This window comes from Harpia harpyja, chromosome 1, assembly GCF_026419915.1.
Source record: "Harpia harpyja isolate bHarHar1 chromosome 1, bHarHar1 primary haplotype, whole genome shotgun sequence".
In the NCBI taxonomy this organism is placed as follows: Eukaryota; Metazoa; Chordata; class Aves; order Accipitriformes; family Accipitridae; genus Harpia; species Harpia harpyja.
In genome coordinates, this window is record NC_068940.1 from 73,486,455 (window position 1) to 73,513,803 (window position 27,349).

Genomic DNA, 27,349 nt, shown 5'->3' on the forward strand with positions numbered 1-27,349 from the left:
AGCTGACAACCGATATACTGATAAACTGCCAATCATAGGTACTGTAAATATATATGAAATCAATACAACCGTTGTTAGACATAACAAAATTATTCACGTATGGATTTGTATTATGGAGCACTCGGTGACAGGCAATTAGTGGCAGGGGATTTTGGACTTTGCAAAGAAAAAAATATAAATAAATCAGTAATATAGATGGGTTTTGCTCTTAACAAAAATCTGTGCAGCTTTTGGCAAGAATTGAAGGACTGTGTAGAAGGTCTACAAAGTCCACTTTTAAAATTCCTGGTACTGTATGTGATCAATCTGCATTGTCAAGGATAATGTAAATGTTCTCTCTTGGCTTAGTTATATTTTACAGAAGTGTGAATGAAAGCCCAGTACAAAATTTAGGTGTCTGCAGTGCTGCTGCCTAGATTTGAGCTGCTTGCCTTAATTCACTTTATAGTCAGTGGAGATAAAATGTTCTTTGTAAGAAATGCTTCATCCAAAACACAGTGGCTGAATCCAAACCTACATCCTGTTTCTCTCCATTGACAGGAAAGGGGGCCTGACTGATGGGTTCATGTGTAGATACACTGTAAATAAACAAAACCCAAAGGTGAAGAATCAATAGGAAGAACTACTTCCATTCCATTTTTCTTCATTTTGAAATGCATTTATTTGGTCTTTAATGAGATCTGATGTGCTTTGAAGTTCTCAAACAGAATAAGAATTTCTCAGCCATTCTCCAAGTTGGCTCAGTTTTGTCAGTGGAGCTCACAGGACAAATTTTCTGATTTTACATGACCCATTTAGTTTTAATAACTTCCCATTCAGACAGCATTCTTGCTTGCCAAAATGGAATTTTTCATGAATTACTTAATCAGTAATCAGTACTTACTAACTGGCAGCTTCAGTGAAGGCTGATAGGAAGACGTTCTTGGTTTGTAATACAGGCCTAATATAAGCTTGGAGGGACTCACTATGTTTCATCCTATTTTTATCAGCCTTCTCCAGCCACTTACATTCCTTTTTTCCCAGGTGCCTTTTATTAGCTTGTTGAAAAACTGTGGGAAGTGACACACTTGAACCTTTGAAAGATTCACAACAGGTATTTGCTCTCTCCTTTTCTAACAAGTCAGAAGAACCAAACAATACTAGAAAATGAGTCACTGCAAGCCAGCAAGAGTAGTTTACTAGTCCATTAGTTTATTACTACCAGAAAGCTGCCTAGGTCTTAATTAAACAGCAAGTCAGCCTCCGTGAGACAAACGCAGTTTGGCAAGAACTGGGAAGCAGAAACTCAAATATATAATTAAATATTTTTCTGTTTCCTTCTTTAATGTCTGTTAGGGTTTTTTTAGAATCACTGCTGAGGACAATGTTTAGAAATAAGTGTCTAGCTGTAAACGTCTGACTGTGTTGAGGCAGTCACATAAAAGTTGGGGCAATAATGTATGTCTTCATTATTATCTTAAAGGTTTGACTGTTAATTGCGATGTGGGATGCTGGGCTGGCTTTCAAGTTATATTCTTCACAAATTGTGTTGCAAATGAATAAAAATACTGGAAGAAAAGGGAAGAATTGCTATTGTCTAACCACAACAGTCTAGGCAGGCTGCCATAAGAGTATTATTGAAGCTCTAATTCAAAAATTAGTCTCAGCTACAAATGTATTAGTTTAGCCAAGTCCTCTAGTTGGCAGAATGTCTTAGATTTCCTTTGATACATGCCGTTGTTTGGGCTGCTAGCTTAATACATCATTAGATAGTTTAGAAATTGCTTGTCCATAAGTTAGTATGTTCAATATCAACTTGTTAATTAGATTAATTTGGTTTGGTATTTTGTCAGAAATAGCTTAACCTTTATATGACTTTATAATTTTTTGTCATTGCAGTTACAGATATAATATTGTTTACAATGGTAGTGTATCCAAGTCTCAGAAAACACTGTAAATGTCTTGCAGGCAAAGTCCAAAAAAGGTCTTTTTCCAGGGCTTCAGTGAGTGGGAACAGTTTTTTCTGATGGGCAAGGAAAATTCATCTTACATCTTTCTCAAGCATAGGTCCAGAAAAATGCTGTGCGTTTACTGTGACTCTCCTCCGGCAGGTTTTACATGGCCGCTGATGTGGCTTGTCAGGGGACTGGACCATAGGTGCCTTGTTTTACAGTTCTGGGTGCTCCGAGGTAACCTAAACATTTCAGACGGCTAAATGCGTGCACACCCCAGAGCTAGTACTGTTCTCGCGTAGAAGTACACCTAGCAAGATCAAAAATCATAAACATTTTCAGCCTCTGTAGCCGAGGTTCTCACTGAAACCCACCCTTCTTTACAAGTCAACATCCATAATCTTCCATGGATGGTCTCAGCTGGACCTACCAGTTTACGTCCTAGGGCAAACTGGTTTGCTCTCCCAATTTCTTTAATGCCCCAACTCCTGTTGCCTTTCAGAAGTCTCCAGGGGTGTCTGTAAACAGTTAGAGGAGGCTGAAGGGGGAAGATGCTGGGGCAGGTAGGACACGGCCAATTTCTTCTTTTCCCCAGGTGTGCTGGATATCTTAGCACAGGGAGAGCTGTTTTCGTCAGCCACCTCTCCTTCCCCGCCCCTGCCCCTGCTGTCTACTACTTTCTTGAATAGGTCATTACAAAAATAATGACAAGGTTGCTTTGATCATGTTTTCCCACAGTTCCCTTTGAATAGTTGTCCCACAGGACAACTGAGCAGTCAGGAGTCCCACAAGGGCTGTTGGAGTGAGACTTGAGGGCTCATCAAGCCGTAACTCTGGACACAGAGTTGAAAATGCCCTCGTGTATGTCAATTCAAAAGCCATTTACTAGACCATAGGCACATGCTTGCTGCAAGAGCGCTTGGCCTTCCTGCACTGGCAGGTCTGGAAGACAATATGTCTCCCTGGCCTTTGGCTTATCCCAGCAGACTTGCTGGAGTGAGCCCTCCCTGCCCTACTACCGCCCAAATGGAAAGGACAAAGCCACCTGGATTTGCCTGCAGCTTTATTATATTACCTCTGCTGGTGCCAGTCTGGCTGTACTTGACTGCCTCTACCAGGAGGAAATGTTATCCTTAACAAAACCAGAGAAACCTATCTAGTCATTGAGCAAACCTACACCATCCCTTGTACAGTGGGGACTCTCTTCTGAACCCCTGATGGGACGCGATTTTCTCTTCCTGTCGGCTGCCTCGCTGTTTCTGTTCAACAGCTGTGGTGCTCTTATTCAGCGGGAAAAATCAGGCACATTTAAAACAAAACAAAAACCAGAACACAACACAAACAAACCAAATTAAAGAAAATGTTTTAAAGCATTTTGTTACTCACAAGATGTTGTGAGATGGTTTCATGTTTATAATGGTAATATTATTTCTGGCAATTGATCTCATGCTATTCTTTTGTTGATTTTTCCAACTTCTCAAGAAATTGGAATGAAAATATTTTACTGATGTTACTATCCCTGGGAAAAGCTCATCGACATGGATCCAGGTTTACGCTGAAAACTCAAAATATTTGGCATGTGGTTTTGTATTTTCCCTTCATCAAAGAGATTATGCAGGGCTAAGTGTTCACATGGAGGCAGTGAGAGACACTGACACAGTACTTAAAAGGCGACCTTGCATATATGTGTGCACATACATGCAAATATCTCTTTTTGCAAATGATAATATAATCATACGAGAAAGTCATTACTGTTATATTATGGTAGTTCACTCATATGAAAGCTGAGTGGACACTGTAGGGATGTGTACACTGTAGAAACATGTATGTATCATCTCTCACACTTCTGTAGTGGTTCTGTGAGCAGGGGGATCAATAAAGCCTGATTTTCTATGGATTTGTGTCTTGAGGTTGAGACCCTATCTGGATTTTCTAACATCTCATATGAAACGCTGCACTTTTTACCTCAGTGAAGCATTAACTGCAGCTCTTAACTGGCTGCCTATTTTCAGAATACTTTTAAGGACTTAATAGTTTTTGGATTTCAATACCTCTGTCAAATGTGCTTGATGAGCTTAAGCGTTTGAAGATTCACAGAGAGGTCTCAGATGTACAATGAGGCAGCACAGTGTCTTAAACCCAGTTTCCACAAAATCAGGCTAAAACATCCTCACACTTATACATATGGAGAAGAAACATAAAATATGAATTTAAACAGAAAACACGAATTTAAACATAAATACAGAATTTAACAGCTAAGGAAGAAAAGATAAATATGTAGATTAACCATCAATCACACAGGGGAGATTTTCCATTGACTTTCAGTGAGCATTTAGCACCTAACTGCAATTTGTCTCTTTCAAAATCTCCTAGACAATATTTTCTGTAAATGTATGTACAGCTTCTCACACTGGACATTAAAAAAAAAAAAAAAAAAAGAACTTGAATTTTGGTTGCATCTGTCAGAAAAACTTCCTGATTCCAGGGGTCCATTTATGTGTTTCTTTTTTAATTTTTAATTAAAAGATATTGATTTGTCATTTTGAGATGTTTGTTTAGTTAAAAAAAAACCTGACAAACTCCATTGAGGATCTTACTGGTTTTGGAGTTTAATTTTGGCCTGTAAGAGAAACAGCAATAGCTCAATGACAATATTGTTTTGACAGAAAAGGCCAGACATGAGAGCTTTAAGAGTTTTTATTTCTCTGAGGGGTCATAAGGTCCCCTGCTTCCAAGCATGTTAAAAAGACAAATCAAACTGAAGAGTTGAGTCAGGTTCATTAGCTCTCGCAAATCACAATTACCACAGCGAAGCCATTCTTCTTTGGGTTTTTATTAAAGCAAAAGTTTTGCAACGCACCAAACAATGCTTTTGGCTGTATTTACATTAGTTTTGCCCTTGTCATCATGGCTCAGTGATTCTTAAATGGGACCAAAGGACTAAAGGAAATGCAAAAAGAGTTCCATTTAGGGTTACAAACGCCACCTTGCACACCCCCTTCCACCCGTCCTCTGACCAGTGCCATAATTCTTGTTCAAAGAACAGCAGCAAAAAACCCAGCAGCTCAGGATGCTCCTGAGCTCTCTCATCTTTGAGTGATGAAAAGTCAATAGCAGGCACCCTGTCTCGATTCCCTGGGTGAATCATGGGCAGGACACGGGCTGCGCAGTCATTTGAAGATGCCTCAAGTTTTGAAGCCTTGAAGAGGCGCTGGGGGCAGGGGGGCAGGCGGGGGAAATGGGTCAGATGCTGAAGTGAAGAGCTTCACAGGCTGTCAAGAGAAAACTGGGAGTTGAATTAATAGAGGCAGCTTCAGCCTTTCCAGCTATGAGTCACACAAATCATGAAACTACTTGAAATATTTCACCTACTCATAAATCTCCTTTATCTTTCACCTCTTCCCTCTTTTTTGTAGTTATTTTCCTGTTCTGCTGTCTTTCAAGTCACACCCTGCGCTGATCTCCTGCTTCATCGTCCCCTATTCCCATTTTGGTATCTTTCTGTTGCTGAGCGTACCTTACATTTTGCAGGCCTTTCACATCTCAGAAATGCTGCAAGCAGTGATTCTGAGCTTAAGTCACTGAATATATGGTCTATGTGATGACACGGTACTAAACCAGCTGGAAATTTTTCTTAAAAAATAACCTAAATCAATGATTTAAAAAAAAAATTATGCATGACCCACATACATGCCCCTGATGTATATGGCTCTGATAATCGATTTATGCTATTTATATCCACAGTAAGTTGGCGATATCCAACATTTAAAACGCAACTGAGATCCCACTCTTTGATCAGGTGGCAGGGAGCTAACAACTCAAAAGCCTGAAACAACTGATTCAGCCAAAAAGCGGATCCCTAGCAGCTCAGAGGGTGAGCAGGTTGCTTTTGTTTTGAAGCTGGATGAACCAATGAAGAATTGCCAAAGCAGAAGGTGAAAGGTGCCCAAACTTCTGCAGTGTATCTCTAGCCTGCACTGTGGTGCCTGAATGGTCACCTGCCACACTTGCGCTGTGGGTGAAGTGATGAGGGGCACACATGCCCCTTCTTGGGACTGGGAAATGCACCCTGAAACTCGTGTGAGGTACTGAAGTGGCAGGATGGTGTAAAGCCTTCTTCAGGCCTTCTCTTTCACAGGGTCATTGCACACAGTGTGTTTAAAGCCAGAAATAAAAGTCTGCCAGGCCAGGCTACCCCATGTCAGGAGCCTGAGAGCCGGCAGGGTCTCAGAGCATGACAGAGGCAGTCTGTGATTCACGTGCATTGGGCCTGGAGTAACATTGGCAAATTAAAGTTTGTAGGATACGATTCTTGTGAGAGCACGGGATGAGTCCCACAGAAGGGGACTCATCTGGATGTGGTGCAGGGAGGTGGGCAGCGCACAGCTCACCTCCTCCTGCATGGGAGAAGAGGTGTTACGAAGAAAAACCTACTTGCTTGCTTTCTGAAGAGATGGGAAGGAGAAAATCGACTCAATTTCTGAAAGGGTAGAAAAGCATCACCCCCCCGTCCCCACTCCAGCAGGACTGCCTGGGAAAGGGGAAGTGATGTTTGGCTGGTTGTACAGCGGGTGTTGTTGCTTTGGAAAAAACTTGCTTTCTTTTGAATGCCTCCTGCCAGGTCAGGGAGAGCAAATATTGAAAAGGGACTGCTGCAAACAGCTGGCTTGGGATTGCTGCCTGTTGATGGCTTCCTCACACCTGGTCCCTGTACCCCCCGTACTCCGCAGTTATCCCTGCACTACCTGTCTTCACTTCATGCAGGGAAACCAAAGTGGCATCTATCGATTATTCCGATAGAGTCAAGAACTCCTAATACTTTAAGTCCAAATGAGAGTTTATTATGCTCTGTCAGGAAATGTCTGATGCCAGATAATTCTTTTTTTTGCAATGATCTACTTAAAAACTGATATGAAAAGCATACAGGCATGAAACAACTTGTATTGTTTTTACTACATTTCTTTTGATTGTGCTACACCATGAAAGAAAAACAAACGCATTCAAAAAAAGCAGACACTCCCAGGCCCCACATCTGTGAAGTTGCAGTAGAGTTGCTTAGGTCTCCAGACTCCATCCTGTATCCATTTAAACATAAATGTTCCTATATTTATATGAAGTCTCTTGCAAGTGAGAGAACAAAACCTTGTCCAGACTCGACTCTGGGAGGTATATTTAAGCCTAGATTTCTTGCTAGAAGCACCAGAGAGAGTGTGTCCTTGATTTTGCTTTATATCCAACCAAATTAAAAGTGTTTAATCTGGAGAACTGGAAGTTCCCCAGTGCCTGCATGTGGTCAGTGGATCTGATATCTTTTTGTTACTGCCAGTGCCTGCGAGAGGCAGGAAATCCGCAGTCAGTCAGGGGCCAAACCTGCTGAGAATAGGGACCCTGTTCCTGCAGAGCCCTGCACTCCCTTCAGTGACAGTTCACTGAAAGTAAGGTGCTCTGAACACAACATTTTGGGTGCCACACACAGTTGGTCTTTTTTTTTTTATAATTAAACTGTTTTGCCAAATTCTTCCTGACGAGACCTAGTTTTTCTCCCCCCGCCCTTTCCTGTGAGGAAAAAGAACAGGTATCAGACTCCCTCACCAAGCTAACCTTTCTGCGACTTAACAAAAAAAAGCAATGTAAGATGTAATTTTAAACAATTCCTATCACGATCTTCCCCAAAACTGGAATGATCCAAACTAGAAAGACCTAACTACTATCTAATCTGTTTTCCTGGCAATTGTTAGTCCAAATTATGTTATCTGGCAGCTGATTATTTTTAAACGCACTGCAGAGCGTATTTATTTCTCTTTTGACACCGTTCACAAGTTATACTTATCTTGCTTAGTTAAAAAACAAACAAGAAATTCTGAGCTCTGGCATAATTTTACCCTTTCTTAACATAATCAAATTACTTCTGTTTATACCCCAGTCTGTCACATTAAGTCACACTTTATTGAGTTGTCTTACTGCTGTTTGTATTGTAGCAGCGCCTAAAGACTCGGACAAAGAACATGGTCCTTTTGTGAAGCCTGTACACTAAGGATCCATTATTCTTTTGGGTGCAGATACACCTCTCCTCATAATTACATCCTGAGCTGTGACAAAGTGGCTGCCAGGCAACACAGCTGTCAAAACCACATTGCAGGGCAGTTGGAGAGCACAAATCAAGTGAAATAATAGAAATGTTTGGGACACGAGGCATTGCACAGAACAGCCAGTGCTCTTCGTGTTTCTCATGCTTGATTATGCAGCGTGGCCTTGGCTAAAGCATCTTTGTGGCATAATCCCACTGGCCCTTGCAAAAGGGCTGGTGTTGATGTTGCCAGTTGGGGCTCACAGGTCTCCCTGGTGTTTTGGGATTGAGGGGCCTGCAGCACACTTTTCATCTAAGTTAGGGCTGTCACATTCCTGTCCCTTTTCTGTCGTTTGTGTCAGCAATAGGCCTCATAACGGGCTGTATCACTCCACTAAAATAGCTCATTTTTTTTTACACTTAACCTTTCAGATTTGGCTCATGGAATGGGCAATGATTGCTGGTACCAGCAGGAAGGAGGTGGTGGCAGAATGTGGCTGGAACAAACCCCGTCCTTTTCACAAGTACCTGGGTTGGCCTGGTTTGCGTGGCTCATGAAGTCATGCGCACAGGATGCAGTTAAGCTGATTTAATGACAGACAGCTGCTGAAAGGAGCAGTTCTGCTTTCCCTCACTTCCAGGTTTCTGCCTTCCTCGATCCTCCGGCTGTGTGGTCACAAGGTGGATCAATTCAGCTGTCTGGCCAATGGAAAATTCATTATTTTCTGAGGTGTTATTTTTCCACCAGATCGATCAGCTGACTAGAGTCAGACGGTTACCGGATCCCACGTAAGGGATGCGAAGGGAGTACATGTCCGTGGGTTGCAGGCAGGATCACATTTTCACAGCAGTCTGCTGTCAGGTCAGCACAGCCAAAAGGCCAGGCTACTGCTGCTGCATTCAGGTGACAGATCAACCAATGCCACACTGATGCTGGAAGGGGCCATTCTGTGTCAAGGGCCCCCTGACACAGGCTGGGCACATCTGCCATCTTCTTTCCGCTATGGGTACCTGTGTGATCCCAGCGGAGCTGGTTTAAGGAGCACATCAGTGAGGAAAAAACTATTCCTTTTTCTGCAAGCTTAGTTTCATGGTTAAGCCAGTTCCCTGCGGGGCTGGATGAGTACTAGGGTCAGTCCCTGAAACCAATGGGACCTCACGGCTGGGACAGGGTGACAGCTTTCCGTAACATGTCTGTGAGATTGGCTTGACTACAACATCATTTACCAGGACATTTAGGCAATGGTGAATTCAACCTGGAAGAGCAGGTCAGCCCTATTTGTAGCTCTGAAGCAGAAGATATATGTAAGGGGAGCCCCACCTTACATTCAGTTCTCTGATCTGAATTGACGAGAATAGAGTCTGGCAGAAAGGAAGCAACACCTGCATCACTGAGGTAGAAAAGGTGGACTCCAGAGATTAAATAAAGCCCCTATAATTCAAGGTATTGAATTCTAGACAAGTACCTTGAATGTATCTTTCTTCCTTATAGAAAGAATAAAGCAATTGGTTTCTGGCACCGAGGATTCCCTTCCAGGGATTACCGGAATGACTGGAAGCAAGTCATTCACCTGGGACGAACTGCTTAGTCTCTGCAGCATTAATGCTGGCTGACATGGAGGACAAGACACCACACTGAGTCAAGAATCCACTGGGAAGGGAGCAGGGAAGACCTTCAGCCCTTGCAGCTACAAATAAGCCCCGGGGACCGTAGGGAGACTCGGGCAGGTGGGGACCCTGGGAGGTCTCCAGCCCAGGCAGGCTCCGCTCCGGCTCAGCTCGGGGCTTCCTCCAGCCCGGCCTCGACAGCCCCCGGCAGCGCCCAGCCCCTGGAGGAGCCCGGACCCCCCTCGCCTCAGCTCGGGCCCGCCGCCTCTGAGCGGGCTGGCCACTCTCCCCCGCGTCCGCCCCGTGGGTACGGGGTCAGTGCTGGGCGCTGGGCGCAGGCCACCGGGAGGGAGAGCTGGGGACGCGGGCCCGGGCGGCGGTTCCCGAGCGCAAAGGAGTTAACAGGACTTTCTGCCTCTTCCCGCCCGCGCCTCCTCCACCCTCCTCATTACCTGCACTTTATCACTGCCGGAGCCGCGGCGCGGGGCGGGAGCGGTGGAGGGGCCGGCAGGGCTTCCTGCGCCGCCCGGGGCTGCCCGCGGCGGCGGGGCCCTTCCTGCCCGCCCGGCGGGGCCGCGGCGTGCGGGGGCCGCGCTCGGCGCGGCCAGGGGAAGGTGTGCGAGCGCTGCGCGGTGCGCGCGAGTGCCTGCCTGCCTCCTGCCCGCCCGCCTGCCTGTGGGTGGGAGCGGGGCTGGGGCCACGCGAGGGGAAGGCGGGCGGGCAGAGCGGGTCTGCGCGCCGCAGCCCGGCAGGGATGCGGCATGGCCGTGGGCTCCGTGAAGATGCCGTCGCCGTGTGAGGGCGCGGAGCTGGCCCGCAGCTGGAGCCCCGGCGGCGGAGCCCACGAGCCGCCGCCGCCGGTGCAGCTGCGGCAGAAGCTGCGGGAGCTGCCGGCGCTGCTGCGGAGCGGGCTGACGCTGCGGAGGAAGAGCGCCGTCGCCGCCGCCGCCGCCGGCCGGGTGAGTGAGCGAGCGAGCGAGCGAGCGAGCCAGCGCGCGGCCCGGGGCAGCGCCCCCGCCGGGGCCGCCCCCCGCCCTGCCCGCCGGGCGGCGGTGCCCGGGGCGGCGCCCGCAGCGTCCCCGGCCGGCCCGCCGCGGTGGGGGGCGGGCCGCGGGCTCCCGGCGCTGGCCGCCCGCGGGGGGCGGCGGGGAGGGCGATCGGGCGGCTCCGCGGCAGCCCCCGGGTGGGGGTGCCCGCGGGCCGGCCCCGGGCTCGGCCCCCACCTCGGCCAGCTCCGGTGAAAAACGGAACGTGGGTGAGGGTGAGTGCGCGCCCCCGTCCCCACCGCCGGGATCCTCCCGTGGCTCGGCTCTTCCCTCCTTTTTCCCCAACATGTGGCAGAACTTGCGTGGGCCGGTGCAGGCTCTCGTCTGGCAGGAGGTGCTGCGCAGGTGTGCTCGGACACTTGTGCAAACGCGCGTTAATGCAGCGGGCATCAAGGTGCCCTGGAGCTTTTGAAGCGGGAATGCCCTTCTGGGGACACTCGGCCCCCAGCCTCGCGTGCATCCAGAGACTGAGGCCGTGGGGACAGGTGGGCATGGCGGAAATCCCTAGCCAAGTTTCGCTCAAGTTCACTCGTTTTTAGAAAGGCTGATGGTACGTCTTTACAGGGCAGGCAGTGCCCCGGTGAAGCACAGCGCGACACCGCCGCAGCTGGGAACTGCAGTGGTGACCGGCCGCTCATGCCTGTGAAATCACCCAGTTGTGACTGGAGCCATATCGCGGTCGTGGGATTGCCATCAGGTCACAGCAAACCTTCCTTGCATGCCAAAGCTGGACTGAGAACCGCCATCTGAGTAGTCGAAATGAAGAGGTTGGGTTTACCTGCGTGGGGTTGAGTTTCTCATGTGGGGAATCAAGCGAACTGCTGTGTGGTTTTCATGTGCTGATAAACGCCTGTGCAGAGAGTTAGTGGGGAGAAGTCAGCATGGTGTATATTTGTACCCTCATCAACTTTGCAGTACTTTACCCATGTAAACAAATGCTTTCTCTGCATGGGGAAGTTGTTGTGAAATATAGTCGGGTGTGAATTTAAAACCAAACTTCCTGGGTGAATGCTTTGTTCTAACTTAGAAGATATGCACACAAGGAAGATAAATAGGATTAAGGTAGTATACAAATTTACAGCAGAATAGCTATTTCTGAGGAAGATTTTGATTCAAATTCCTGTTCTAGATTAATTTCTTTCCTCGGTTGAGTTTAACAGACTAGTAAAGACTAGTCCGTATGGAGATGCCTAATGATTTTTATTGTTCGGGTGAAATGGTAATCCACTTGACAAGTATCCATATGAACACAGAGCTAAGGGGATTCAGTTAATTTTAAATAGCCAAGTCTTGCTCTGCCCTAACAGGATGTATATGACAGATATCTTTCTTTCAACGAAGATGAGACCTTTTCTGAATTGAGTTTAAGTTGTTCCGCTTTAAAAGCATACTACCAGAGAAGTGGAGTAAGTGTCCAGTGAGGAGGTAAGCAGCAGTGCAGAACCACTGCTCATAACCGTGTTCATTTGCAGGTGGGTCTGAAATACTGTTTTAGCACAATAAATTCACGATGCTATGGGGAGATGCCATGCAGAGCAGGCTCAGGTTTATCCTCATGGTTATTCCTCACTACTACTGAAAGAATTTAACAAGCGAGTGGTACAGCAGTTACTCTGTAAATATTTGGAGTGGGTGAGTTAACACCCTGGTGAGAAGCTTGGGTAGCTCCTGGGTCGTGCAGCCCCTCAGATGTGCTTGCTGAAGCCTTGGTCCCATCTTGCTTCACACAGTCGCAGCTGAGGCTCTGCCTGTCTTTGCTGACGTACCACGTTACAGACCAGCAAACACAGCGTGACAGATTTAGTGGTGGTGTCATCTGTGGCTTCACCTCCCAGCACCCTGTGGGTCATCTTGCAAAGTTTTTCTTGAACCATCTACCCTGGTAGGAAGAAGGCTGGAGGGAGGACGGTGAGTTTGTAAGGCAGACTGGAGTCAGCTCAGCAGATCTTGTATCAGTGGGTGATGCTGTGTGGAGATGCCGTATGGCTCCAGCAGGACCTTCTGGCCGGTGGCTTGGTCCTGTCTGGAGAATGGGACTGCTGTGCTCTGCTGTCTCTGGGTTTGCAGGGATTCTCCTGCAGCTGGAATTACTCAGCAACACAGGTGCCTAGTGGAGTGTTCTGAGGCGCAGGTAGTGCTAGGAGTCCAGTAGTGATGTTGATGTCACTTGTTCCCCTTGGAAACAAAGTGGACATCTGGGGTGCGTGAGGGTCTCTCCCACATGTGCGATTCTCCAGGGAGCAGTCTGGCTCTGCTGGTAATGCCCTGTGTTGATTCCTGTCCGCTCCGTGCATGTGTCTTCCCACCACGCCCCCCGAAATGGAATTTTAGGGGCACGACACTTTTCACATATTTCTATTTAATGTGGAGGATTCCTTTTTTTTTCACCTCAACAAAATATTTCAAGTTAATCTGAAGTTAATTTTTGGAGGGTTTTGTTTGCTCATGAAATCTCCATTCCCCCTATCCCTTTGAAAAAAAAACCCCCAAACAACAAAATTTAGTCTGATCTTCCTCTCCAGTGACTTTTTCTTTGTGCTTTTTTGTTTGTTCAAATGCCAAGCTGAGTCTTATTTGTCCAGCTGGTTTCATCAGGAATGTTGCTCACTTAGGTGAGCTGTTTTCAAGTAAATGCTGACCAGCTCAAATTCTGGCTTGTTTAATTTCCTAGAAAAAATATTATGACCCCCTGAGCAGGGGGTCTGCCTCTGATGCTGTCTTGTTGAGGGACCGCCTGCAGTGCAGTTTGCTTCCTCATCTATAAAGCAGGGATAATCTGCATATGTGCATGCTTGGGGAATATGGATAATAAAATATAATGGAAGTGTTAAGGGTGCTATAATTGTTTTAAGGATGTACTTCACTGCATGCTGTTCAAACAATTCCTGTGGTGCTCGGGGGGGGGGGGGGCGGGAAGGGAGGAGGAGGAAAGCATTGCATAGTAGAGCATAGTATGTATATATACATATATATATATAAAAAATTGAATACATTTTGCAAAACAATATGAGGTGGAATAAATTTTAAAAATCTGTTTGGGCCTCTCAGTCCTTGGCCCTTGGCACTAGACTATCTGAAAATTGTGATCGGAGATGGGGATAATTGAAAATGTAGTGTAACAAAATAAGCATTTCCCTCTCAGTTCGGTGAACCCAAAAACTGGAGTACAAGTGCATTTTTTTGGCTTTCTGTGTCGGGATATGTCCAATTTTAATACACGCGAAAAACTTACAGGTGAAAAACCACCTTGTAGAAAAGCTGCAGTAACTGTCCTGCTTGCATGTTTGTGTGCTGTGGAGCCAGGTGAATACTAATACACTCTACTGCTTCAGTCATTTAGATAAAACTAACCTCCAGTTCCTTGGCTAGGGAAGCCCAATGTTTTTTTTAAAGCTCCTGAACTTTGAACTGGATGTTGGCCTTGTCCCTGATGGTGTTTTTCTTAAATTCAGTCTGAGGGCAGGTGCAGCACAGATGTCCGAGACGGCACTGGGGGTTAGGCTGCAGTTGCACAGTGAGTTGCAAGGTGAGGGTTTTATTTCTCATCCTCTGCTTGGTGCTTCTTTGTTTCTGCTGGATAAACCAGCAGAAAATAATCTAATCTTTGACTGTGGTAGTTGTGTCTGTGTGTGTGTGTGTGTGTCAGAGCTTGTGCAGAGGCAGAGGAAGGATCTGTTGTGGTAGGTTGCTGTGCCCTGTGGAACCGTTCCCCTCTGCCATGTGCTTTCTCAGAATCTTTGGAAAGTGGGACCCTTCTGTTTCCCAGTTTGCCTCCTTGAGGTATGTGTTAAGCATACAGGTAGTAAGCAGGAATATTTTGGTCATGAACTGTCTTTGCTGTTCTTCCTGGTGCTTGCTAAAGATGTCTTCCTTTCCTCACCTTTTTCTTGTAATAAGTGATGAAATACAGGTCCCTGCCCCTGGAAACACCAGGAATGCCAGCGGTGAGGTCCTGCAGGCAGATCAGTGCAGCAGTCACTCCATTATGCCCAAAATCCTTTCCATCACACTCAGTTGCACTCTTAAGGGAGCTAAGGCTGCTCCTGAGTGCCTCCTGAGAGAGCAGGGAAGTGCTCAGAAGTTGGAGGAGGAATTACCTTGCACACACGCACACAGACACACACACATTTTTAATGACCTCTTCAGCTTTCTGGGTTCACATTTACACACAAGCAAAATACTGTTGTTATACGTGAGCATGGATGTTGCTCTTTGTCACAGTAGTGGAGCTGGAAATCCTTTTGGACGTCATGGTGTCAAACCCCATTACTCTAATATTGTGCAAGATCTTGCTGGCCTGTACAAACCTTCACCATGGGACGTGCCTTTTGGCTTGCTGGAAGTTGAAGAGATACCATGACTGTTTTCCCTTCTGAGACCCTGTAATGACTTTTGTGAGGTTCCTAGAGGTCTTCGGCCAGGCAAATATTCTCAGATTTTCTTGACCTTGGCTCTGTTTTGAGTGACAACTTTGCTGTATGTGTATGTCAGGATGTAAACTGACTGTAGGGTTACAGGTTGAAAATAAACCACAGGAGTTAGGGTAAGGATGCTAAAAGTTTACATGGGTTCAGGGTGAGACTGGAGAAGTTCATGGAGGGGAAATGTACTGAACATACATAATCCTCATCAGGCACAGAAGGTTCCTGAGCTGAAAATAGCTGGAGGGTTGGAGCGTATTAGAGATATCTATCATATATTCTGGCACTGGCAGTTGTCATGCTGTTGGAGACAACTCTTCTTTGGCAGGGGAAAAAAATAAAATTATATGCAATCTGTTATAATTAAATGAAGTATCCGAACCTCTCAGCCTACATTTTGCTAAACTTTTATTCATCTCTTGTAAGAAGCTTTCAGTTGCTTATGTCATTCAACTTACTTTCCTCTAATCAATTCATCCTGCGATTGGGGAAACCATAGTGTTGTAGATGAGGTTTTGCCAGGACATTAGAAATTTCCTGCTGGAAATACTCAGAATTTCCAGTCCTCCTTTCCATGGCTACATTATGATGGTAGTTGACAGTTACGTTTTGATTGAGCCAAGCATATAGATCTGCCTTGTACTCAGGTAATCTTCCCACCAACAACTGACATTTATAGTAGTCCATGTCCTTGTTGGCAGCTCCTCATCTTAGTAGTGCCTGAGTGACCATGTATTTCGCGCTGCTGAACTACACTCTTTTCCTAATATTCTAGTTCTCAAAGTCACCTAATCTTCCTGTACGCCATTCTGTTTACATTTGTTTTGACAATGCCCCCACTTTTATGCCATCAACATATTTTGTTAACACCTTTATGCTTGTTTGACCAGTGTTGTTAATGAGAAGAGGAGAAAAAAAAAAATGGGGAGAATGATTGCCCTGGTACCCATGTTTATATATGCTATAGAGGCTTTAATTTTGGAGTTTCTCCTGCATTAAAAAGATGCAGTGTTGTGGCGTGTAGATGCTGTACTGGCTGAAATCAGCTCACAAAAATACTGGATTGGTTCAGTGAATCAAAAGTTTTACTGTCAGAAGTATTACCAAAGTAGTCTGATTGATATTAGTGACATTTTGCTTTAAAGCCTGCCATAGAGGTTCTACTCAGTAACTTAATACCCCCATCACTTTGGCAGTTATTATGTGACTAAAAATAGTCGTGGTAAGTAGTCTTGAATTTTTCCTATTGTAATCAGGCTTATTATGTATTCCTGCTAAACGTATTTGATTAAGATAATCGTCTTTCACGGTATCCTTTAACTTGTCAGGTCTGTGACTGGTGACACATGAAGAGTTGAGTAATGAGTAAAATAGCTTAGCGACAGTGACCACAGTAGCTGATGGGGAATTGCAGTGTCTCTTGTGTTTATTTGCGTAATAATTTGTTTCATAGTCAGTGTTCAGTGAATTACTAAATTGAGAATACTTCTTAATTAGCCCATGTGTTATGACATCTGAGAAATTGTGCCTGGGTTTGATTAACTACAGGCAAATGAAATGGAAGGCAAACCCACTCTTCTGGCCTAGTATGTAACCTAGTAAGTTTTTGCAGAATGCAAAGTTATTTTTCTCCCTGAGGCTGGGGATTAGTCTGTTTGACAGAATGATGCCCGCTGCCTGTGGCCTTACACTGGCACTGGGTGTGAGGCTGGCAGCGGACTGATATCTCGGCTGCTTTCTAGCATCTCTGGGAAGGTCCAGGTGCAGCACTAGCAGGTGCCGCTGCCAGCGCATGGGGAAGAGGTGCCATCATGTGGCTCATGCTCATGGAAGGTGCCTAAGATTGACATCGACCCCTTGACACAGAAAAAATGCAGCAGCTTGCTCTAAGCTATGGCACAGGTTCTGTTCCCTTTCTCTGTTTTGGCCAGAGCATATCCTGGTAAGTCCCTCTTTGACCTGCAGTCAGCTGCTATACAACACAGTCTTGGCTTTAACCCCTTGCCCACACTGCAAATTGTGCTCAGGCTGAAAATACCTTGAGTTAATTTTGCCCATGCTCAGTCTTTAAGTGCTGCTTTTCTTGTTAGTAATAACGCCTTCAGTTGGGGGGTCCGAAAGAAAATATCAATCAGCCCTGCATGTTTTTGTAATTCTGGTTGAACAAGGATCTCACTGCTTTCACTTTTGGTTTTGCTCCTGTTTCTAAGGGGTGTAGCCTGCAGATCCTCAGACGTAGTGCTGCCATGTGTGGCTAGGAAACCTATCAAGGAAATCTATGTAGGAAATAAGATCAACTCTATTGGAATGAAAAGGAATGTATTTGAGTATTTGCAAAATTTCTGCTAGTGTTACTTCTTGATGAAAGGCTTGATTTAAATGTGAGCTGATTGTCCCCTTAGTTATAGATTTAAAGGGAAATAAATAAAATTCACTTTGTAGAATTATATACTTTAATTTGGTTGGTTGCAAAACTGCATTATTGGTTAATTCATGCTAGATTTCCCAGCCGCCAGGATGAATGAACAACGCTGCACTGTACAATTATGACAAACTCCGTTAAGGTTTGTATTCAGCTGTTGTTACTCGTACGGCCCCAGTGGTTTGAATTCCATTTGTGCCGTGAGGAAATTGCAAAACAAGCTGTGCATTTTTATGCTGATGAAAATGCTGAAAATAGATGGCAATAGCTCTTAAAAGGGGAAAAGAAAAAAAAAAAGGAAAGCAGAATATGCTGTCTTTTCAACCTAACTCCCAGAAAGCAATTGTAATAAAACAGATTTGTCCTTAATATATAATAATTAATGTTTTGCATATGGGAAAGGAACGTGCTTGTTCTTTATACATATACTATGTAACTTTACACTTATACTATATAACTTTATAGTTATACTATGTAACTTGCTTAGTCAGTCATAGCTGAAGTGTTCCTGTCCACCCATGGTTTCTGACCTTGCCCCAGGAGGGTGCTGGGTGTAGCAGCCAGTGTATGAAGCGATGGGGTTCAGTATGCAGAATTTTGGTCTGGCTCTGCTGAATTACTTAAGACCCTTGATGGGTCTTACCGCGTTTCTGTGCCTGATCACAACCAGGCACCCAGATGGTGTAGGTCTGGTCACACAGCCATCTCCTTGGGATGTGAGCCACCTTTTATTAGGAGTTCGTATTAATGCTTACAAAAAGAGCCTTAGTGTTGGTTGGGGCTCAGTATGGTGCTGTAGGACTGAAAACAAAATGGGACACCTTGTAACTCTGGGCAGAGAGAGAATGCCCTGTTCTGCTGTAGTCCCTCGGGGCTGGCTTAGCTGGGCCATCCATACATTGCTCTGCTCTTTGTGCACAAATTCCTAAACCTCTTTTTCCCCAAATCAGGCTGCCTTGCAGATCCCATAGGGTTCACATGCGTGGATCCATTTCAGTGGAATATTTTAGGTTGTATTTTAGTATCTTCTGTATAAACTTTATCCATAACACCTTTTGATTTAAACATTTTTCATTGTATCTGTGCTTTTGGCAAAAGTTTAAGGGTAAAAATGAAGTCATTTGGGCTCTGAAGTTAAAAGCCATGGAAGCAGGATCTGAATATTTTCAAGTTCCAGGTGTAAAAGGCAGTAGCTATTCATAATTGTCACTATGTCTTTTATCTCAGTTAACTTATTGTTTGGCTTGGGTTAGTCTGACCTTGTAAAATGATCTACTTATGGCTGTTGTCTTAAGCTAGGGTCAATTATTAATATTTAAATCCTACAATATACAGTTTTCTCTGATGAATTCCTTTTTCACAAGATGTTTGCCTGGAGAGCACACAGCAGGCTAACTGATTAAAAGTCGATATACTTCTTATAGTGCAAAAAGAAAATATTCTGCTGATTGAGGTGGAAAAAACCCTTCAGTCTATATAAATACCAGTAGAGCTGTATTCATAGCATCAGTAAGGATTTTTTGCCTTCAGTTTTAGAACTGAATTAACACATTTAAGCTTAAAATGCTGGATGATTTCTAGTTTGCCTTTTTTAAAAGATTGATTTTGAGGAATGCAAGTTTCTTTTTTTCCCTTGATTTAGGGGAGCTGCCTTTCTTTCCTTGCTTCCTGAACCTCATACCTAAGCCTTTATATGACTGAGACACATGTGGGCTACATGAGTTAGAGCAGTAAGGAATGAAATTGTTCAGAGCCTCTCCAGCAGTCTTGTTGCTTAATTATGGAGTGGGTTTTATATGGGTGTTCTTTATTGTGATCTACTGGTAGCTTCTTCTGCAGCTGGCCCTTCTGAGCATCTCTGGAGGTCGTGTGGTGTGTCAGCAGCATCACTGGGACTGTGGAACATGCAGCACTAAGTGAGGGGCAGTGGCTGCTTGCAATGATACCACTGGCAAAAGAAATATATGTCAAACCACACCCTTTGTGATGCAGTAGACGGTATGCTGTCTGCAGGTCAGTTTTGAGGAGCAGTGAACCAGAGGAAGTACGGCATTTGGGATTAAAAAAAACCTTAAAAACCCCAATAAAAAAATCCCCAACAGAAAATTGAGGTCCAGAGCACTCGTGAGCATCAAGAATTTACGATGTGGCTTGGGGGAGGGAGAGGGAAGGAGAGCAGGTGTTTGGGTTTTGTTTATTTTTTTTTTTTTTTAAGATGATATGCATTTAATTGTGGTTTTCTGGCCAAGTTCTGGCTGAGACAGTTAGACCCATTGATCCTAAAACACTTTGTAATTTCAGATGGATGTGGTAATCATTTGCTGTCATAGACTGCTACTGCACACCGTTAAGCAGATGCTCCATTTCATCCCATAGGTGAATGCACTGCAGTGATGCATAAATTGATTTTTAAAATATGGAAAGAAGGGGAGAAAAACAATGCACACGCATGGTTAGCTCTGAAAGTCACAAAGCTGTTGTTTACTGGATGGCTGAAGGAATGAGCTAAAAGAATCCCTTAGATCTGGTCTGGGTCCCAGCTCGTGTACAATCCAGTGCTTTGTTGCAGTTTGCCATTTCTGCAGTGCCTGAAGCCTCTTGACAGTGAAAGCAAATCTGGGGGTGTGGGCTGTGAGTCTGCTGCTGAATCTGTGTTGCAGGATGAACCGAGATTTGTGGTGTTTGTTAAGGAAGGCCAAACTCATGGGAGATGCAAGTCCTAAAGGAACAAAAGCAGAATCTAGTAGTTAGCTGCCAAAGAAGAAAGGTGAGGACGCAGCGTATCCCAAGCTTAAGTGTGTTTCGGCTTAAGAAGGATAAATGGTAACATCTGTCCATGCTAGCACTGATTTGTGCATAGCAATTCTTTGAAGTAGTCTTCCTCAGATTTTTGCTGGAAAAAAATTAGTTAAGAAACAAAATATAATAATCCTGCTAGTTTTGTTATAAACATTTCTGAAAACTTAACCAGAATTTAACTTCTGTTCACAAAGAATGGCATAATCATGTCCAAAAATGGAACTTTGATACTTTAAAAACTTATGCCATGTATACCATCTTAAAGCTATACTCTGTCAGCTCAAAGAGTGTTTAGAAATGATTAAAAGACCTGTTCTCTTTATTCCTCAGTATCCACATGTATAAAAGAGATTGATAAAACTGGTCAGCCTGTTAAAGCATAGTCATTCATAAATAGTGTCTTTGTAGTTGTCTTTGACAGCAATTGCTGGAACAAAATTCATAATATGCAAAAAATAATAATGGTAGTAAAATGAATACCTCTTTATTTATATTTTTATTATTGTGTTGAAGGATACAAAGAGGAACATTCAGCAGATATTTAATTTCTTGTTTTATCTCATTAAACAGACAGTCCCAAAACAAATGAGTTTCAGATTAGTTTTACCAAAGCTATTTATCTAATTATGGCTTTCACTGCACTTGAATGAATGGCCGCAAATCAATAGGTCTCTTAGGTTGCCAGGACATGCATTAAAACTGGTGAGTCTCCAGGCTGAATAGCAGGAGTGATGTCTCTTGTTTTTTCCATTGAGATGTCTGTCCTCAGTTCATACGGTGTATGCATAAACTGAGGATTTATCTGAAGACCTGCTTAAAAAGTCCCATTTTTTAGTTGATCATTTGCAATTCAATGTGGCAATAAATATTTACATTATACTGATAGAGGTTTTATTAAAAAAACCAAGCAACAAAACAATGATTTCAGAGGAAGCTAGTGTAGATAAAAAACATGTTGTAGTGGGTCAAGATGATGGTTCATCTAGTCCTATATCCATAAGTTTTAAGGTTAATCTAACAGGTAACAGTTTTAGCCACAAATACAAAGTTTCTTGTGCTTTCAAGAGTGTGTGGGCAATTGTTGTGTAGTCTGCTTTCCGCTTTGTTTTTTTTTCTGGTTTCAAATATCCAGAGATACCTTACACTGATGCTTGGGGGATGTTAACATTAATCATTCTAGGTACAGCTTTTCATGTTACGCATATACAAATCCAGCCTTTTAATGAATCTGGGTAGTATTTTGGCTTCAGACTCATCTTGGAACTCACATTTACAGAGCTTGTGTGTGGGGATTGGTGATAATGACTTTACAGGGGAAGGAAAAATAAGTTTTGTTTTATACTGTTGTTAATGAAAGCATTTCTTTTTGATCAGTTTTGAATATCCCACCTTTAATTTCAGTGACCCTTCTGTTGTTCCTGTGAGGCAGGGAACTTCCAACTTCTGTACAGTTAGTTTTTATATATTCTTTTTTACAGCTGTTTTTTTAAAGCAAGCAATCCCAGTCTCTCTAGATGACTCTTTCCATGCTGTAATCATTTTTGTTACCTTGTTTTGAACTCTATCTGGTTCTGCAATGTCCCTTTGAACTTGTGATGGCTTGTGCTGAATGTAATAGTCTAGGTGAGACTGCACCACTGATTTATATAAATCATGCAATTTCCTCCCTCTCTCCATCATGTAGGCTTTTCATCCCAACAAGTTGCTATCTTTTTAGAGTTCCTGGTGGCACAGATTACTTCTTCACTGAAATGTCTTCACAGCCATTCAGGTTGCTTTCTCTAAGCTGATATAGTTAACTTAAAACGATGTAAGTTGTCAACATTTTTTTCCTTCTATGGGCATTACTTTGCATTTAATGTGGATAAACATAATTTAACATGGAGTTGTCCACTCACCTACCTTGACTAGGTCCATCTGAAGTTGTTCATAGACTTCTGATTGTGACTAACCAAAATCCTATAAGTAAAATTTGCTTGATGCTGACATCACAAGTATGTTTTATTAAGCAGCATTCAGCCTAGGATGTAGCTTTGGGGCATCTTTGTATTTTCCTTTTCTTAATGAAAACAGCCTGTTTAATCCTGTTCTTGTCCTTCATTACTTGGCTATTGCTTGATCAACTACAATATTTTCTCTCTCCAGGAAAGACTGCTTGAAGTTGGAGGTACAACTGTAGAGTATGACTGGGTAGATGGTCTCTGAACATACAAGAAAATCAGCTAATATCACGTCAGTCCTGACCTTGTTACAACATGCTGTGTCAAAGGCTTTCCTGTTCTTTTAAGGAATGTAAGAATATTCATGACTGGTGAAGCTCCTGCTTGGTGGGTGGACAACTGTTTGGAAGGCTCTACACAGACTAGAAACCAACAACTTTGTCAAATAATCTCTGAGCAGGGCTCTGCAAGAGTATCTCTTGGCTCTGCTACTATCAGTATTTTCTGTAAAAACTGCAGGGGTGGAGTAGAGAATATGCTGTTAAGAAGTAGCTACCTCTCCAATATGTCAAAGAAGAAAGAGCAGAGAGGGGAATAGTGTGGTTTTTTGTTGGTTTTTGGTTTTTTGTTGGTGTTGGTGTTTTTTGTTTTTTTTTTTTTTAATTTTTTAAATTTTTCTGCTTAGGCAACTTTATGGCAAAACTGCTACTAGGAAGAAGACTATCTAACAGTAAATTTTGGTAAATCACCAAAGATTTTTAAAGAATGTCACATTACAGACATCTGCTCTTGAATCTTGTAAAGCTCTTCATTAAAAATAGAGACACAAAATGTCTCAGTAGTGGACTTTTGCATTTAAGCGCAAAGTGTAGCTGACAGAGCAACACTGCTATTAAATCAAAGTTGTGGTCTTATCAAAAACAATGCAGACTTATGCTCTTTGAGAATCCATTTATTATGGCTGTAGAAAAGGGCCTACTTCAGTTGCTTATTAATAGCAAAACATGTTACAGGAAAATTTATGGCAGGATGGTGGGAGTGGATAAGGAACCATGGCATTCTTCCATTCTGTAAATAAAATTAATTCCAAAGAAGCTATCCAGAGACAATAATAATTTCTTTTTATAAACCTGAGTTAAAAACTGTCCCCTGTCACTGAAGAGCTAATGGTAAATTTTGTGAGACTTCCAAAACTGGAAACCTGATCTTTTTTTTTTTTTTTTTTTTATTTGAGTTAAGCAAGAAAACACACTGAATCTTCATCCCTTGCTTTAGCAGTTCTTGGTGTTATCTGACTTTTAGAAACAAAGCTAAATACTGAGTGTCTGTGAGTCATCTTCTTTTCTGCCTGAGCCAACTTCAGCTTCAGTATGTGTATACTTGTTTCTTTATACCGTGACTTTTTCCCTGCTAAGTTAGTCATTGTTATCTCTTGGCACAAGTGGAGAAGTTAAAAACGTCAACAAGCATGAGGCACGCTAAAAACATGCAAACAAACCTCCCGTGTAATCTTCCAAGCCCCAAAGCATTCCAGTTCCCATTACTTTGTTGTTCATGAACTCATCTGATCTTTTGATCATATCCTGGTGGAGGGAGCAGGGAGGTGAATTCCAAGGCAAGGGTTTACTGATCAGGAATGGTATGTATCCTAGAGGCCCTCTCCAGTTAAATTCTGCTGGTGTGTCCAGTGCCCACAAAAGACATTATGGCATTGTATAGAGAAAAGGCAGCAAATGGATTAGAGGTGAAAAAAACTTTTGTTAGTCTTTTTGCAAGCTTTGCTTTCTGAAGAAGTCTCTGTGCATGTGTCTATGTACCAAGAAGGCGCTGAAACTCTGTTTAATTTTGCTTCAGTTATTTTTGGCACTTGAGAGGTGACCAAATAGATACGTTAACCCATAGGCTCAGGCTGGCTTAGGTGAAATTGGTGAAGCCCATATGGTTTGTGGTGGTGGTTCCACTGAGACAAGGACTGGTTTGAAGTCATCTCAGAAAAGCTGGTATGGGAAAGGATAGAGCAGTGAGCAAGTTGATTGGGGCTCTTCATGGTTCTTGAAGACAGTGTATGTCAAAATGAAGGTCTCTTACAGTAAATGGTGATTTGCCATCCATCTGCTCTAGTGCCAGAGTTTAACCAATGGCTTGGGTGTCCTTGCTGCAGAATGAGATATCGAGCTGGATGGCCTTTTGAGATTGTCATGGCAGAAGGGCTGGAAGAGTCTGAACAGGTATTACCTACTTTGGTAGGGCATCCAGGCTGGCCCAGGCTTCCTTGGTGAATTGATGAGGGCAGACTGAGTGTCACAGCAGACTGTTAGGATGTCACTGACATCTTGCTTTTTATTAGTGTTTTTAGAAACACAGGTAGAGCATCTTTGCTAGTCTCTGACAGATCAGTCACTGCGGTGGGGAATACTGCAGTATATTAATATTTTGGATCATTTTGCTTCCCTGATTTCAGTCTAAATTCTCTAACAAATTAGTATCTTCCATGGACATATTGCTTGAACCAATTTTTAAAGACAGCAGTGCCCCATCTCTCCCCGCTCTCCTCTCTCTCTCTCCCGCCTCCTGCATAGGTCAGAAAACATTTTCTGACTTAAAATGATATTTATTGCTGACTTTTAAATCTGGGTGGGCTGGTAACCAGGATACAGTGGGCAAGTGGAAGGAGGATAACAGCATATTGAAGGGATCAATGTTGCAAACATTGGCTATGATGCAGAATATTAAAGAGGTAGAAAGTTAGTTATCTTTGCCCCTAGACCTGAAAAAATGTGGTCAGTCTGCCTCTGGTCCTTTTATTTTCATGGGACAACGCACCCTTTCAAGGTCTTGGGGTGAAGACTCAATCTGTTGAAGCAGAAGAAGGTGGCCCAGTTCTGTGTTGCTGCTTTATATGGATATGTAAAGGAGGATCCTGGAAGAGCCCTGGACAGTGGTGTGTGTGGTAGGGCAAGGAGGACGCAGCTCCAAGTAGCACAGGGAATGCGTGACCTGCTTCTTAGTCGGGTGATCAGAAGCCCCTCAAATGCACTTTTTCTTAGCACTGGCTGCCAGGCCTGACTGTCCTCAGGTGGTGGAAATGTGACCCCATAGAAAGGCAGCAATGTGAGTCCTTTCCTCTGATTGTACTACGGCATCAGCAGACTGTTCTGCTGGCTCTTTGAGGTTGCTTTGTTCAGGATATGCTCAGCTATACTTTGGCTGTGAGTAATGCAGAGGCTATTCTACTTTTCTTTTATATGCCCCGGTTCACACAACTGATAAGCATGCTTATGTTCACATTGTGTCCTTCTGCTTCTCTCTTATGTGTTCTAATGAGTCTTTCTTTAAAAATAGTTATAGTGCTACCACTTCTGTCTTCAGTGAGGGATGAGGTACTCTTCTGGGTTGTTACTTCAGATTCTGCAGGTGCAGGCTGTGGTTACTGCCTCATGTACGTTTTGAAACAGCCTTAAAAAGGTCATCCACAACTTTCAAGTCAAAGGACTTATGTTTTAAAACAAAAACTTATAAGTAGTTGAGTAGGAACGCTGCTTAATATAGTTTCACTGGACTGTGCCAACTACAGTTAAACCCTTAGCATGATCTTCTGATACATATTTTCTGGACTATCCCCTTATCTGGTGGATGTCTGGCCTGTTCCGTGGTGAGATAAGTAACCCCCAAACAGTTCCTCTGGAGGAGTAATCTTCCTTACAGCACCTGATGTACAGAGATCTTGTTGAAATCATAGAGAATTCAGTCTCTTTGTCAAGAGACACATCTTACACAGGCATGTATGTTCAACTTCATAACATACAATTCACCTTAGATCCCCACACTACTGTAGTATTATGGACTTCTCTTCTTTTTTCCACTGCACACATGTTTTTCATGCTAATTTAGACTCCAGCAGTCTTTTTTTTTGCACATGCCTTTGAATATGGGAATAAGATTGACTAGGATATAGACATCATATGGTGGGACTTCTGTTGGGATGCAAAAGTAGATAATAGTTGCAAATGCGATTAAAGGTTAATTAATTCAGATAATTTAATCAAATGTAAAAATAGAAAAATCTTCTAATCCCTTGACTCTCATATTTGAGGGGTTTTTTTCTGTTTAAGGATTTGTACCTTCTTGTAAATGAAAAAAATAAAAACTGTGCCTTTTAAATTGTTTAAAGGCCTCCTAGTGCATATAAGTATATGAAACAAAGGGATAGAAACTTTATGCTTTAAATACCACATCTAGTTTTGCTGGAGGTTTTTTTTCTGAGGGCTGGAAAATTACCAGTATTAATGACCTCATGTGGGACAAAAGACTGATGCGGGACAAATTGAAGAAAGATTTATTTATTTGTTTAGTTAGTTAGGCTCCCTAAAATAGTTTATATATATATATGTATATATACACTTTCTCCACAAAAAGTTTAGTGCAACACAGTTTAATACTTTTTTCTATAAATTTGAATGGGATATTATCACAGAGGGCATTAATCTCACAAGAGTAGCTTGTCAAATTCTGTGGCTTTTTCCTTAAACTGAGTTTGGTTGAACATCTGTATTCTAAGCCTGAGGAGAGGTGCGGGGATCACCTGTGCAGGCCTTGTCTTATCTTGCCCATGCTGTCTTGAAAATAAATGATGAATGCAGAGAACCCTTATAAGGACCAGTTCTATTCGTGACACTTTCAAATGTCTCTTGTTGGAGCAAGGTCCTACCCTTTGAAACTGTAGATCAAAATGAGAAAGCTCCCTGACACCGGCTGGAAAATCTCAAGAGATAAAGAAACCCCCAGCCCTCACACAGAGGGATCAAACTTCCACAGCAGTAGAAGAAGGGCTTGTAGACTTAATTGAGTTTAGAGTGATTAATTTTACAGCACGTAAATTCAGAATAATGTAGCATAGACATGATGTGACATATCCATGTGCTGTAGTAATACCAAATGTGTGCAAACAATTGTTATATGAATAAAGAATTAAAATAAAGATATATATATCAGAAGAAGGGCAGGTAATTAAAATTAAGGATAAAGAATATCAGTAAGGAAATCTGCCTCTTTAGGGTGGAAGTCTTGTCTAACTTCAAAGACTGTGTTCTTCTTTTCCTGAACCTATGTTCATGA

At 43.2% G+C, this 27,349-nt stretch overlaps 1 protein-coding gene and 1 long non-coding RNA gene across 4 annotated transcripts in view; one reads left to right on the forward strand and one right to left on the reverse strand.

The window, feature by feature from the left end:
- Positions 1–4,748: 4,748 nt before the first annotated feature.
- Positions 4,749–10,178, reverse strand: LOC128147571 (uncharacterized). 2 transcript variants are annotated; one of them, XR_008237048.1, is made up of 3 exons: positions 10,059–10,178; positions 8,527–8,693; positions 4,749–5,203 (listed from the first exon to the last, which is right to left on the reverse strand). It is a non-coding gene; the product is annotated as an uncharacterized LOC128147571 (long non-coding RNA). The 2 variants fall into 2 exon arrangements; XR_008237049.1 differs by having other exon boundaries at positions 4,749–5,217.
- A 90-nt stretch (positions 10,179–10,268) lies between these two features.
- Positions 10,269–27,349, forward strand: part of RAPGEF5 (Rap guanine nucleotide exchange factor 5) — a 165,586-nt gene continuing 148,505 nt past the window's right edge. For both annotated transcript variants that reach the window (XM_052800280.1, XM_052800291.1), the window contains exon 1: positions 10,269–10,565. In XM_052800280.1, coding sequence (XP_052656240.1) covers positions 10,368–10,565 — 198 coding nt within the window. In that variant the 5' untranslated portion in view covers positions 10,269–10,367. The remainder of the gene's footprint in view (positions 10,566–27,349) is intronic.